Raw genomic sequence first — 14,168 nt, forward strand, 5'->3', positions numbered from 1 at the left:
CATTCTGGGAGCGCCACTAAGAGGTGGTGGTGAGGAGTGGTGGGGTGAATGTTTATTAATATTTTATAAGGACTACCAGAATGTACTGCAACGCCCCTGCTACTCTAATGCTGTATGTTTCGACAACACACCACAAATAGTGGTGTGTTGTCGAAACATGCTTGCAATGCAGTGTTCATTCACATATGCATTGCTGTATTTGGACCACATGTAGTTTGTCTGTACAGTGTTGTAATGTGCAAAGTGTTGCAGAGTTTGCTCCTCAGAGGATGCAGCAGCAGGAGTTTGCGGCTCAATCAGGAGAGACTAGCGCTGTGACGTCAGAGCGCTGTGAGGCAGAGCACGGGGCATCACTGCACATCCATTAGCAGGCTAGCTGGCTAACTGTGGCTAACGTCAGCTATGGTCCATCACTATTATTATCTAATTTCCAAAATAAACAACCACTCGGAATGACATGGCTGACTAGCAACAGGCACGGAACATGGTGACTGTTTGGATTTTAACTGGGAATCCAATGGTGCAACGAAGCGAGGTAAGAAGGGGTCAGGAGAAGAGGGTATCTTTAGTAAACACGCTAAGCTAGTTAGCTTGTTTACTGGACTACTGGACGCGCCGCATTGAAAGACTCCAGTTAGCTAGATTAGCTTCCTAACGACTAATCCTCTCAAACGACTGCTTTATGGCCATTTATGAGAGGAGATTGCTGCTGCTCTAGTCGTGGTTGTGTGTTTGGCACAGAGTCAAATTATCCCAGTTGCTATCTTTGTATGACAATTCAGCTTTGTTGAGCTTTTTCCAGAATGAGCCTTTGAGACGTGAGGTGTAACGTTAGCTAACCTTTGCAGCAGTTTAAATGCTATTGCCCCACATGTTTCTGTCGGCCACTCAAACATTTAACAAGTAATGCTTCCTCCTTAGATGTTTGCATGCACAGAGGCATTCAGTGTGCAGAGATTTTCGAAGATAAAATGGACATGCATTTTAAAATGTGTTTTCAGTGAGGAGCTTGCGTCACTGATGCCAGGTGCAGGCTGTAGCTGAGAGCTCTCAGGATGAGTGGGACTGGAGAGCACACTGACATCCTGTCAGTGGCAGACGTGGTCAGAGACAGATGGAAAGTGGTAAGAGAAATCACAAAATCAGGTTGAAAAAAATACAGATGACACTGGGTTGACAATGAATATGATCTTTGTTGCAGACAAGGAAGATAGGTGGAGGCGGCTTTGGGGAGATCTACGAGGTTCTGGATCAGTTGAGCCAGGCCACTGTTGCCTTAAAGGTGGAGTCTGCTCAACAACCCAAACAGGTGCTGAAGATGGAGGTGGCTGTGCTGAAGAAACTTCAGGGTGAGTGATGCTGTCCATTTGTCAGTGATGGAGTGGTATCTCCCCACATGATCGTGCTTTTTGTCAATTTAATAAGTATACTATAAGGGCTTAGCAATAACCAAACTCACACATTGCATTTAGCTTGTATGACCTCTCTGCGTTTTCCATGAAGTTTAATGTTTTATTACCCTTGGCAAAGTTTTGATTCGGTCTGATTATTTGTCCGTCAGCAGGATAAGGGAAAAGCTACTAGCACTCTTTCATGAAACGTATTGGAAGGCTGTAGCATGAGCCAAGAATGATCCATTACATTTTGGAGTTGATCCGAAACACAGAGCGGATACACAAATTATATTTCACTTTCGTTGACATTGTGATATGGGGCACGGCCTTGGCAGAGGTCTGTGATCTCTAAGTGCACCTTTAATAAAACATATTGACGATATAAGCAGTGGTGGTCTTTGTTTTTGTATCAACAAAACAAAGTAGACCTGCTGTGTCGGAATCCAACTGAAGAACTTGTTTGAATTCAATGATTGAATAACTTACTCATTCTGACATTTATCAGCACTGATTTCACTGAATCAGGAAATCAACATTTGTATTTATACAGCATATATTTATTTGACAGGCAAAGACCACGTGTGCCGCTTTGTGGGCTGTGGCCGAAATGATCGGTTCAACTACGTGGTGATGGAACTCCAGGTAGGATTTTAACCAGTCATTGTTAGTCAAGTTTTTTTTGCTGACCATCAATCTGTGACTGAACACTGATTTATTTTCTCAAGGGGAGGAATCTTGCAGATTTGCGAAGAACCATGAGCCGCGGCACCTTTTCCGTCTCCACAACTTTGCGACTTGGCAAACAGATTTTAGAGGCCATTGAAAGCATCCACTCTGTAGGCTTCCTGCACCGAGACATCAAACCCGTAAGTTCACCTAAGACACTGTACGGTTTGTACATTAAATGACAGTCAGTTTATTGTTTAACTTGCTTGTTATTTTTTTGTGTTGTTGAAATTGTAGTCCAACTTTGCAATGGGAAGGCTAGCCAGTACCTGCAGATGCTGCTATATGCTTGATTTCGGCTTGGCCCGCCAATTTACCAACTCCAGCCAAGAAGTCCGTCCAGTAAGTGTACTGCATCAATTTCCTGCAATGTATTTTGTTTTTTTTAATCAAAGATCCCACAAGTTATTTCATGTTGGAGAAGCTGTTTAAAGTGTAGTCCTAGAGGTTTGGTGTAGCATGTTAACACAGAAAAGTGTTATTACAAGAAATGAAACTCTGATACGATATTATATTTTATTTACAGCTCTAGGGAGACCTCAACACTTATTTAAAGGCACATAAATATACACATTTCACAACAAATTAGAATTAATTTCATGTAACGTCACATAGGGATGCTCAATTAATCGTATTTTAATCGCAATTACGATTATGGCTTGCAACGATTACGAAAACAACGTAATCGAATAAAACCATTATTTTTTTATTATTACTTTATTTTTATTTATTTTTTATAAAACATTTTTATTGGTTTTTCAGTTGAATTATACTTAAAGTTCAGGGTAATCAACTGTTAAAAACATACTGTTAAAAAAAAAATTCTTCAATAAATTGATGTTTTCAAAGTAAATGGATAATCGTTTTTTAATAATCGTGATATCAATTATTGACCCAAATAATCGAGATTATGATTTTTGCCATAATCGAGCAGCCCTAACGTCACATCAACTTCCACTGCTTCACCTTAATGACCCCATGAGACATCAGTGTGTGACCATCCCAAAAGGGTTTTGGATTGGCAATGTATTTCAGATTTAAACAATAAAGCCAGTTCCCTTTAACACATTTTTTATAAATACATCATAATGCTAACTAATCTATTCGACCATATCTTTATTAAATGATATCTTTATTCTCTCCTATAGCCCCGTCCGGTGGCAGGCTTCAGAGGAACTGTGCGATATGCTTCAATCAATGCTCATAAGAATAAGGTAAGCACAGACACAAATTATATTCTACTATTCATATTTAGTTTTACCCTTGACCTTACTTACATTTGCGTATCGTAATTTGTAGGAAATGGGTCGACATGACGACCTGTGGTCCCTCTTCTACATGCTGGTTGAGTTCACTGTTGGTCAGCTTCCCTGGAGGAAAATCAAAGACAAAGTAGGCGCCTCAATGCATTTTTGTCTGTATGGCTTATTAATTATCAGCATGTGTTTAAATTCATATTCTAATTACCGCCTCTCTGCTCTCAGGAACAAGTAGGAAACCTAAAAGATACGTATGACCACCGACTCATGCTGAAGCACCTTCCCTCAGAGTTTTGTGCTTTCCTGGATCACATCTTGACCTTGGACTACTTCACTAAGCCAGACTATCAGGTTGGCCATGTCTTGTTTGGTTTATTTTGCACACACTGTCTATTCCTCTACAGCTGTCAAATGCTGACACCTGTGGTTTTCTCTGCGACAGCACCTGATGTCAGTGTTGAGAACGCTATGAAGAGTCACAGTGTGCTGGAGAATGACCCTTATGACTGGGAGAAATGTGACTCGGAGGGTATGCTGAGCATCACTGCCGCAACAACCACGGCTCAGCAGCTCACTCGCCTCACACCGGCGTACTTGGGGTATTTACAGCCAAAGAAAGCTCTATTACTACTAACATACATCCATTTATTGTATAAGTTGCTGTCTTGTGTTTGTACTTTCACTTATGTTATTCAAACTATCTCCCTTCTCTGTGGAAAATGTGTTCAAATATATAGCAGGGCTAGACATTATAAATGGCCCGCTGGCCCGGAAGCACTATTTAGACACCCCGGGCCAGCATAACGTACTTTCCACTTGCCCGCTCGGGCCATTAAAAAATATTGCATAAAAAAAAAAAACAGTAAGACATAAAATCACATTGTCCTGTATTATTGGTATTTTGACAAACAATTTTGTTAAATTGTTTCGTTTATTAACGCTACAACATAGCGTTTCGTGAGGCGGTTGTCGTTGTTGGATGAAAAGCAAAGCACGCTCCCGTGCGCGGGAGTCTTCACTACAGACTTTCGCGCCACCTAACCATTCGCCAAAATGTTTTGAATACCAGCGGTAACCGGCCAAGCGCTGGGCAAAAAACAATCTTCAAATAAAAGAAAGTCACCGGAGGAGTTAAAGGAGAGTGACAGGGAGTATGAGAAGAAGACTGAGAGAAAGTTTCAGCCACACTGGCTTGATCGATGGAGCTGGCTTCAATATACCCTCCTTTTTTTTCTTTAACAATGACCACAATATAATAATTTTAATAAACCAAATATGAACAATTGAGGAAAATAAGGAAGAGCTGATGATTCAAATGTTGTAGTACAAGTAGTAATGTAGTTTGTGCATAAATTACTATTGCAACCAATGTGTTAATTTTCTTCATTATTAGAGTTGACGAATGCTCTTGGGCCAGTGGTTACAATGGTGGGGCCAGTGTTAATGAACATCTACTAGCCCTGATATATTCCTTAATGTCAAAGAACCAGATATGTAAGACTCCCTTAATGTCTACCCCTGTATAGCTGCAGTTTTTTTTGGACTCAAATTCTGCACAGTCAGTGATCCCTGAGAAAATAGCTGCTCTGAATCGTGCTGTGAAAATGAGCTGCAGTGTGACCTTCCCTCTCCTCCACAGCATGGCCAACGCTTCTATGCTGCCAGCCGAGCTGCAGAGGGAGAACACTGAGGATGTCCTGCAAGGGGAGCGCCTCAGCGACGCAGACAACTGCCCCCCCATCCCCACACCCACCACCCCTGGTGCAGATGTATGGGAAGAGATGGACCGCAACCGCAACCTTAAACATGTCCAGCCGACCATCAGGAAGGTCAGGGCAATGTAGTTACTGTAATCGCTAAGCAGAATGTTCTTATCTACTGAAATATGATTTTTATGTAACTGCTTTTTTTTTCACATGCATTTTAATGTGTAGTTTATCTGCACTGCAGTGGATGGCTGTAAGAAAAACAACCCCAAGACTACATTGACTTTGCCTAGAGAAATTATCATGGTTAACCTCTGTTACAACATCTACTGCAAACCCACTACTGACACCCTGCTTTCATATTTAAAATGGCAATGAAAACTTATTTCCTTCAGTTGATGAAGAATATAGCAATTGCATAATAAATGTGCCTTTTGAATAATGACACCATTGGTTCCCTTTAAGCCTTTCTTTACAAAGAGATGTTATCTGCTGTGCCTTTACTAATGAAGGAAGTAAAACAATAACGTGACGGATTCGAATGCAATAAATATTAACATTTTGAGCTGCCTTGTCGTTCACTCTGCTCAGGTGGTGAGTGAGGATGAACACAGTCAGAACCAGGGGAACCAAAGCCCCAACACCGGCTCCATGCAGAGTTCTCCTAGACGGGTGCGATCAGAGACCATGTTCCTGGAGCGGGCTGCACCTCTTCTCCGGAGGATGAGACACAGTCAGAGCTTGGCGTTTGAAAAGAGGCTCGCACCCGAACCCAAGCCCACCATCGAACGCTTTCTTGAGGCCTAGTTAGTATATAATATAATCGAATGACAATATATACAGCTTTCAACATTTAATTTTTGGAGAAATGTACATAACATGCACAATATTTTGTTTCAGCCTGGGCAAACAACGCCCTGTCCTTTCTCAAGTCGGGAAGATGACCATTCCTGAGAGGGGGGAGGGGAAGCAGCCTTTCTGCCTCGAGGAGCACTCGGGCGCAGCCACCCCTGATCAAGAGGAAGGAGCAGCCAGCTGCGGATTTGTGGCCGTGAACCTCAGCCCCGTGCCCCAGGAGGGAGACTCTCAGGAGTGGGTGATGCTGGAGCTAGAGCAAGGCGGCGGTTCTGGAGCCAGCAAGCCTACAGGCGAGGACAAGCGTGAGGACAAGCGTGAGGACAAGCCTGGGACGGACGCGCCCGCTGAGGCTGAGAATCAGACCTCCGAGCCGCAGGAGGGTCAGTCAGCAGCGGTGCCCAGCAGTCCTATCCTGTCACAGATGTCCATGCCCGGCACGTGGTTACTGGGCCACAGGAGACTGCCGGGGATGCTGGGACAACTGCCCTCAGTCATGATGGGACGAACCCAGATGGACCAGGTAGGGGTGACCAATAGAGTAGCAACTAACCTTTTTTTTTATCAGCAATTAATCTGCCAAATGAATCTAATATGTGTCCTAAAATGTCAGACAATTATAAAAATGCCCATCACAGTTTCCTAGTTAATGTCTTGTTTTGTCAGTCCAATACCCAAATATATTCAGTTACATTTTATTGAAAAAAAGCATGACATTTTCCTATTTTTGATTAGGTGATACGCCAATTAAACGCTGCAGCTCTACTAACAAAGCATTTATTCATGAATGAACTCGACTAATGATTGCCATAGCACTATAGATATGTTCAAACTCCAAGCTTTATGATTATTAGCATGTCTAAGACTTGGATAAACCACAACTTATGAATGTTATTTGAACATTTAGACGTGCTCTTTAGATAAATAATAGGATGGTTTTCAATTTCATTGTGTTACATATCAGAAAAAGGTCAAGCCCTCTAACGCTCATTAAACTCTTCTCAGTCTTCTAGCTGTGCACTCCCGTCCCCTGTGGATGAGAGGAGCGCTGCAATACCACTAGAGGCGCCATCTGAAAAATCTGAAATACTCCCAGAAGAAATCTTAAACCACGGAGAGAAGTTGGAGTTAACCCCAGTGCCAAGCTCAGCCAAAGGTCACGCTGCTCATCTGACAAACGACAGAGACCCTGAGAGTGACTCTGGTCTGCCTGACCGCTCCTCGGAGCCCAATCAGCAGCCTCAAGCCGACACAGCAGGGGGCGCTATGGAGAGCACCGTCACCGTCTCCTCCTCTCCTCCCCCAGCCCTGCTCCGGATAAGAGACTGTCCCTCGTCCCCTAGATTAAGTCGTATCCCAGTTCGAGACCCCAGCAACCCCCTGGACTCTCCGAGCAGGGACCTGAACATGGAGAGGCGTCACCGCTGGAGCAGCCCGGTCCCCGGCTCCCCCACCCACTCCCCCTCTCCGTCTCTGTCCTGTGACAACCTGCCGTGCGTTTTGCCGAGAGACCGGCTCTTCTCAGAGCGAGGATCCAGGTCTGACTGTGTCGGAGAAGACCCTCTCTCCCTGTCCTCCTCATCGGGGAGTAAGAGTAAGATCCCCCGACCTGTGAGCGCCACCTTCATACCGGAGCAACTCACTAGCAGGTTTCTGCCTCGACCACCGCCGGGGAAACCACCCATCCGCCCGGGCGTGGACAACAGGTATAACGCTGTCAAAATGATCCACATTATACACCATGTACTTGTATAGGTAATAGGTATCCAGCGTTCCACACTCAATTTTGTAACTGCAACTAGTGCACTGCATTTTTCCATACTCCTCAGTTTTGCAAAAAAAATCCAGGCATACAGAAATTGAGACACTGCTTTAAAGTGTATGTAAATGAGAAAAAGGAAACATGAACCCAGGCTGTTGCCATTGAAATGCACAACAACAGGATGTTTTATACAGATATATTCAGACAGAAAAATAATACAAACCTGAACATTAAAGCATGTGCTAGTGAAGAAACCTCAAGAATACGAAAGTATAAAGCATGCACCTAAAAAAAGGAAAATATATATATATATAGTGAAATATCAAAAACTGTTGGCTTGATCACATTTTAAGGTTTATAACTTGAATTTCACTTCACAGAATGATTTCAAGAGCACGACGAATCATAATGCAGAATCATAATCATGATGTCTTTTCTCAAGAAGGCGCCGGTTAAGAGTGCGTGCCAGCAGCACCAGCGACGCAGACTTCCTGGCCAGTCTAACTCAGCTGATGCAGGACCGCGGCGGGGTGCTCTTCAGCCCCCCCCCTCGCCCTCGCAGCTCCTCCTCCTCCCTGCAGCGCTCCCTAAGCTCCTCCCCCTCCCGGGAGCTCCGGGAGGGCGGGGTGCTGCAGGGACGCAGCTACTCTCCCTCCAGCTTCTCTGGTTCCCCTCCTCCTCGCCACTCTCACCCACACGACAGGCCCGGGCTCCAGGCTCCGTGGGGCCACAGCTCCAGGGGAAGGGGTCTCCTCCACGAGGGTAAAGGCTCTGGAAAAGTGAGTCGGTGACTGTATTTGGAACATAAGTGACTGATCGGGATGGTGCAACTGTAGCGAGAGGCTGTTTCACATCCAGTCGCTGATAGCATGTGTAAATACAGTATTTACTCAAGGGAATGTACTGTATGTAATGTAAAATGTATAAAATGTATTTATTTATTTATTCATTTGTTGGACGTGTCTCTCGAAATACTTGACGATGTGGCTTGATACCTGCAGTTGAAATAGAAAGGTTGAGAAAACCTTAAGATTGCCAACTCTTACCTCTCATTTCACTCCTCTTAACTCTCCATATAGGCCTAATATGAGACCAAAAAGATAATGTTAAATACTTGAGGGATGTAAAAAATGATGCTTATTGTAGATATGTACCATGAGGAAGATAGTAAACACTAATAGAAACCATGAACTCACGTTAAGAACACTAATAATAAATAACACCACGTGCAGTATACCAACATCGGTTGACATGTACAGAACCAGGGCATGCAGCTTTGACCTCACTCCTGTAAAACAGCTGGATTAATTATTATATGTGACAATGAATTGCTCATTTGACATATCAGAGCGTAGTAGTGTGCTTTTACTTTGCTAGAAAATATTTGTCATGCAGAAGGCATCCGCATATTAGAATGTACATGTAAGTGCACTCATACTTAAGTATTGTGAAAGAGCATGGCTATCATTGCAATGGATCTTTTTTTATTTTATTCATTTGTACAATCTGCTTGGGCGTGTATTTTTATTGAACTGCTTATGATCTCAAAGAACATCATAATATGAACCAGCAAAGATGTGCACTTTTATTTCTTCCACAAAATAGATGGTAAAGGAAGAAAACTGATAAAAATGGAACCTGTTCATCATGTCTCCTTGTTGTTGCATTTTATTTTTTAGCACAATTTTAAATATAGTCAATTAAATAAATGCCAATTCTAAACAAACGTTGAATTCATGGCTACACTTGCTGTAGTTTTTCATTGTTGATTAAACGGTTAGTGCATTTACATGTTCTCACAATTTTTCATTCACTCCTGGTGTTATATGCAAATAGGTCTTCTTTTGTGTGTGCAGATCTCTATTTATGAAATATATGTTCTCTATATTGGCTCTAATGGGAATGGAAACGAGAAGTTGTCCCACGCTCAGCAGAACTGTCACTGATCAGATAAATGGGATAAAAACAGTCAGTTAAACTTTGAATACAAATGCTTTAATTATTTTTTTATACTCAAGTTAAACTAAAGTCACACAAACTCAGACTGCATTATGTCACTTGAGAAAAATCCTATTTCAAATGATGTGGAAGCAGCTGTTTTCTTTGACAGACGTCCCTGTAAGCACATAAGAGAGCCTGCTGGTGACCGAGTGGGGGGGTACCAGATGACAACAGTAAAATGAACACTCCCCCATCTGTTGTGGTCCATCACTGTACAATGTAACAGCAGTAAATGACAAGAAGTTACAGAATGTGTTGAGCTCTAAAAATCATTTAAATAACGGAAAGATTGATCATTGTTTTTTCCTGTCACACAACCTCCACCTTTTTATACCCAAACATCGACTACAGGTTTATGTACAGAGGAAATGGATGCTTTTAGATATTAGGTGCAGTATGGTGTTGGGGAATAATTGGCCCTGCATGTCCTTCTTCGCCCTCTGACGCAGCTGACCAACCTTGAGCAGACGTTATCTCCCTTAAGGAGGGGCTGCCCTAGCATATTGTTGATGTTACCCGTTTATGACCGGGCAACTCTCTGTCAGAGTTATTGTTGTGGGACACCTGGAACACATCCTTCTCGGGGTGTAGATGACCCCCCGAGCCATAAGCGACAACGACTCTGATTCAGTGTCCTCAGCTGTTTAGTCTATCTATTGAAGAATGTTGATTATTACACTGAACTAGTTAAAACCTCGAGCTACAGGAGGGTTCTTCAGAATTGATTGTGGCATCTCAACCGTGTGGACAGATCGTGGCCCGTGACATGTCTTGTGAATTCTCCGGCCGAAGCTCCAGATAAACCGTCAGTGTTTGCCATCAAAGCTCCAGCTCTCCATCGTGTCTCTGTTTGAGTCCTGACTGCAATCGCTTCAGAAGTTTCCCCCACATATGGCAAGTGCTGGTCAGTTATTTATCTCCACTGCTAACACAGTAAACTAAAATATGATACTATAGTAAGCAACTTAATTAGAAACCATCTCATAAAAATGTCCACTAAGTAGCTGTTCTGTAGCTTCTTCATTGGCGTCACTTTGTTAGAAAAGTGGTGGGGACACTTTCTCCAGATTCTCCATGAAAAACCAATGCAGAGACCTCTGGACCACCAATACTGTATGTGTTTTTTTTATGATACATCTTGCTATGATGTGATTTTGAGTGAATGTGTGGCTTTATTCACACAACGAGTACACAGGTATAGAGGACAGAACTTGAGATGAGTGAAAAATAAATACAGGAATAAAAAAATAATTTGAAAAAAATCAGTAATAAATACAGGAATAAATAAACACAGGAACAAATGAATAAATAAATGTGGAAATGAATAGAGGAATACATATACACAATAAATAATTAATAAATACAGGAATAAATAAATGTGGAAATAAATGCAGGAATACATAAACACAAGAAAAAATGTATAAATAAATATAAATAGAGAATAAAACAGAACACACATTATATATGTTTAATGTATTTCTACATTTATTTTCAAGAACAAACATTTCTAACATGTTTGAGATTTTTACTCTGGGCTCATCAGATGAAAAACTAAAGAGGGGCTTCCAAATCTGGCAGAGCAGGTGTTAGTGCTGCCAGATTTGGCACTCCCTCTATAACTTTGTCCAGCATAGTCACACCGTCACCAAAATCACACAAGAAAATAAAACAAAAAGACAACATTTAAATGTAGGCAAAAAGGCCAAACAACATTTCCGCAAGCATGTTTTTGGGTCATTTTAGAGTCCTTTTTAAGCGTCCCCAGAGCGAAAGACGCCTATGAACTTCTTAGTTTGTCATGGAAATATAAATGCTTCATTGCTTCTCTGTTACTTTACAAATGAATCAGTCCCAAGCAGCTTCACAAATAAAATATGTCCTTCCCAAATTGGAACTGCACAGCTGGGCCCAGAGCTTAACATAATGAAAACGCTTCAAGCTGCTGAATGCCTGTAAGCAATACTTATTTCGGGGGAAAGTTGTCTGGCTAAATAAATAACTAAAAGATATTAACAGATTAATCCTTATGCTTTTTCTTTTTTAACAAACCATGTAGCCACTGAATTTTATTTATTTTTTACACATTTTGGATATTCAAAATAGTTGTACTTGTATACAGCTGCATTGAAAGATGTCGTTCTTACTTATGAACATCAAATATTCTGTTTTGAACAGGAAACGCAGGCCATAATAAAACGTAGTAAAAACTGTTTATTTACAGAACACTGTCAATTCACTTACAGAATATTTGTTGCAAGGAATATGAAAAAGCCTTATGTCCTGCTCAACTGTTATCAGCATACAGCAGTTTATAAACAGCCAAAGACTTAAAATATGGTGAACTCATTGAAGAAAATGTTGCATGCATTTAATAAAAAAGGGTTGGATCCCCGAAGCCTGCAGCCAGGAACAGTTTCGGTGGTGACACTCAGAAGAGAGGAGCAGACTGCCTGGGGTCGTCTGGCAACACACTGATGGAGTCCTCTGCCTTTCCACACAGCATGCAGAGCATCGTGTACTCCTGGACAACACAAAACAGACTTAATCTACTAAAGGCTAAACGGTGGCAAGAACAACTAACCATGAATACTGTTAAATTAGTGTGGTAGTTAAAAAAGCATTTGCGTTAAATACAAATATACATAGTTATGTTCAATAAAACAGAGTAGAATCTGACCTGGTATTCATCAACAACGGAGAAAGTATATTCGTGCCTGGCGACGACATGATCACAGTTTTTGCAAACATCTGTAAAGAGACATTTACATTATTGGATTGATTACAAACCTGCTGTGGAAGACGTTTTTAAGGGAAGTTGGAATTATTACTACAAGCCCCTAGCTTTTTTGTGAGTCATGATGGGTTCTGGTCATTCTATCTTATTCCAAATTTGACCAAAAATGTATCAAAGCTTAAAACTTGATGTTATAATAAAAAGCGGAAATCTAAAATATTCTGTAATTTAGGAATCAGCACATATTTAGTAATGTACTACAGCTCTCAGTTAGAGGCATAGAAAAACATCTTCCCAAAACTGTTAACACTAGTACAGAAAATACCTCTGCATGCTGCAACATGAACATTTTCCTCAGATTTGACTGATAGGGGCCTCGCCCAAAATTAAAAAAAACAACAACCCCAGAAGTGTGTGGACACAAACTCGATTATTATTTCCTTACAACAATAAAAACACAGTCAAAGTTTCAGGAGCATAAAAAAAGAGTGACTGACGGTCATATGTGATGATCTCTTCTCCATCCTCATCTTCTGTGGCTTTATTGCTGATCAGCACAAAGTCCCTCTGATGGCAGCTGGCGCAGCACCGGTAGTTCATCAGGTAGGAGCCATTCTCCAGACAGGTGTTACCCTGAGCAGAAAGTCAAGGGAAAACCATCACATTTTAGCTTTCTCAATGACAACCTGATTTTGACATGTCATCATCTTTTGCAGAAGTGGGAGATGTTCTCAGATCTTCTACTTGAGTAAAAGAAGAAGTACTAGAGTGTAGGAATCGTCTCGTAAAAGTTATGCATTCAAAAGTAAAGTAAAAGTACACAAGCATTACCATGAAAATGTACTTAAAGTACCAAAAGTAAAAGTACTCATTATACACATTGGCCCTTTTCAGAATAATATACAGTGTATTGTATGTTTTGATTATAATTATTGAAGTGTTTATCAAAGTTGGTAAAGGTAGAACTCATTTTAATTACATAAATTACTGCTTGGTGGCTTTTGAATGTTACTCCAGGTGTAACTTAAGTATTATTTAAGTGTTGTTCATATTTTACATCATTATTCTAAATCTGTAAAGTAACTAAAAGGTACGAAATAAATGTAGTGGACTAAAGGTACACGATTTACCTCTGAATTTTAGTGGAGTAGAAGTACAAAGCAGCATAACATGGGAATACTCAGGTAAAGTACAAGTAGGCCTATCTCAAAATTGTACTTGATGTACTCAGTAACTTCCCACCTCTGCTCTTTCGCAGCGGGTTGTTTACCTATCTTTACATGATACGCATAGCAAGCTAACTACAGTAACGTCATTCAGATAACTAAACATTAACCAGTATGTTGCCTTAGTAACTCACCCTGTCCGGGTATTCCTTTTGCACGCAGCCGTTGCACATTTTGAAGGAAAATCTTAAAACACTGTAATCTTCTAACAAACAGCTTTTCTTATTCCTCTTTTTGGGTCAACATATCCTCTTCCGCATCGAAAGGTAGTCCCTAAAGCTCACAGATCTGTAGATAAACGCTTGCAGCTAAAGCGCTTAATTCCTCTTTGCTGATGTTTTGTAGATCTAAGCAAACTGAGTGTCGTGACACTTCCTGTGTCGTCTTTTTTTCCTTCACACATTTTTCAAAGATATCAGAAAAAGGAACATCATTGTTCATTAAATGAATACAATTGGGATGCATTATATACAGAAAAAAAGAGAGCGAAATAAAAACAAAATAC

The 14,168-nt window shown here is 41.2% G+C and overlaps 2 protein-coding genes across 2 annotated transcripts; one reads left to right on the forward strand and one right to left on the reverse strand.

The window, feature by feature from the left end:
• The first annotated feature begins 302 nt into the window (after positions 1-302).
• On the forward strand, positions 303-9,491 carry ttbk2b (tau tubulin kinase 2b). Its single transcript, XM_034230629.1, has 15 exons — positions 303-535; positions 1,002-1,124; positions 1,202-1,349; positions 1,963-2,036; positions 2,120-2,260; positions 2,358-2,462; positions 3,269-3,334; positions 3,420-3,512; positions 3,605-3,744; positions 3,835-3,978; positions 5,019-5,208; positions 5,677-5,891; positions 5,986-6,463; positions 6,946-7,646; positions 8,145-9,491. The coding sequence occupies exons 2-15, from the start codon at positions 1,056-1,058 to the stop codon at positions 8,491-8,493; spliced, it is 2,913 nt and encodes a 970-aa protein (XP_034086520.1). The 5' UTR covers positions 303-535; positions 1,002-1,055; the 3' UTR covers positions 8,494-9,491.
• Positions 9,492-11,894: 2,403 nt separating this feature from the next.
• Positions 11,895-14,060, reverse strand: churc1 (churchill domain containing 1). Its single transcript, XM_034230631.1, has 4 exons — positions 13,798-14,060; positions 12,935-13,070; positions 12,381-12,451; positions 11,895-12,224 (listed from the first exon to the last, which is right to left on the reverse strand). Exons 1-4 carry the CDS (start codon positions 13,834-13,836, stop codon positions 12,132-12,134), a joined length of 339 nt encoding a protein of 112 aa, XP_034086522.1. The 5' UTR covers positions 13,837-14,060; the 3' UTR covers positions 11,895-12,131.
• Between the last annotated feature and the right edge of the window lie 108 nt (positions 14,061-14,168).

This window comes from Gymnodraco acuticeps, unplaced genomic scaffold (assembly GCF_902827175.1).
Source record: "Gymnodraco acuticeps unplaced genomic scaffold, fGymAcu1.1, whole genome shotgun sequence".
Taxonomy (NCBI): Eukaryota; Metazoa; Chordata; class Actinopteri; order Perciformes; family Bathydraconidae; genus Gymnodraco; species Gymnodraco acuticeps.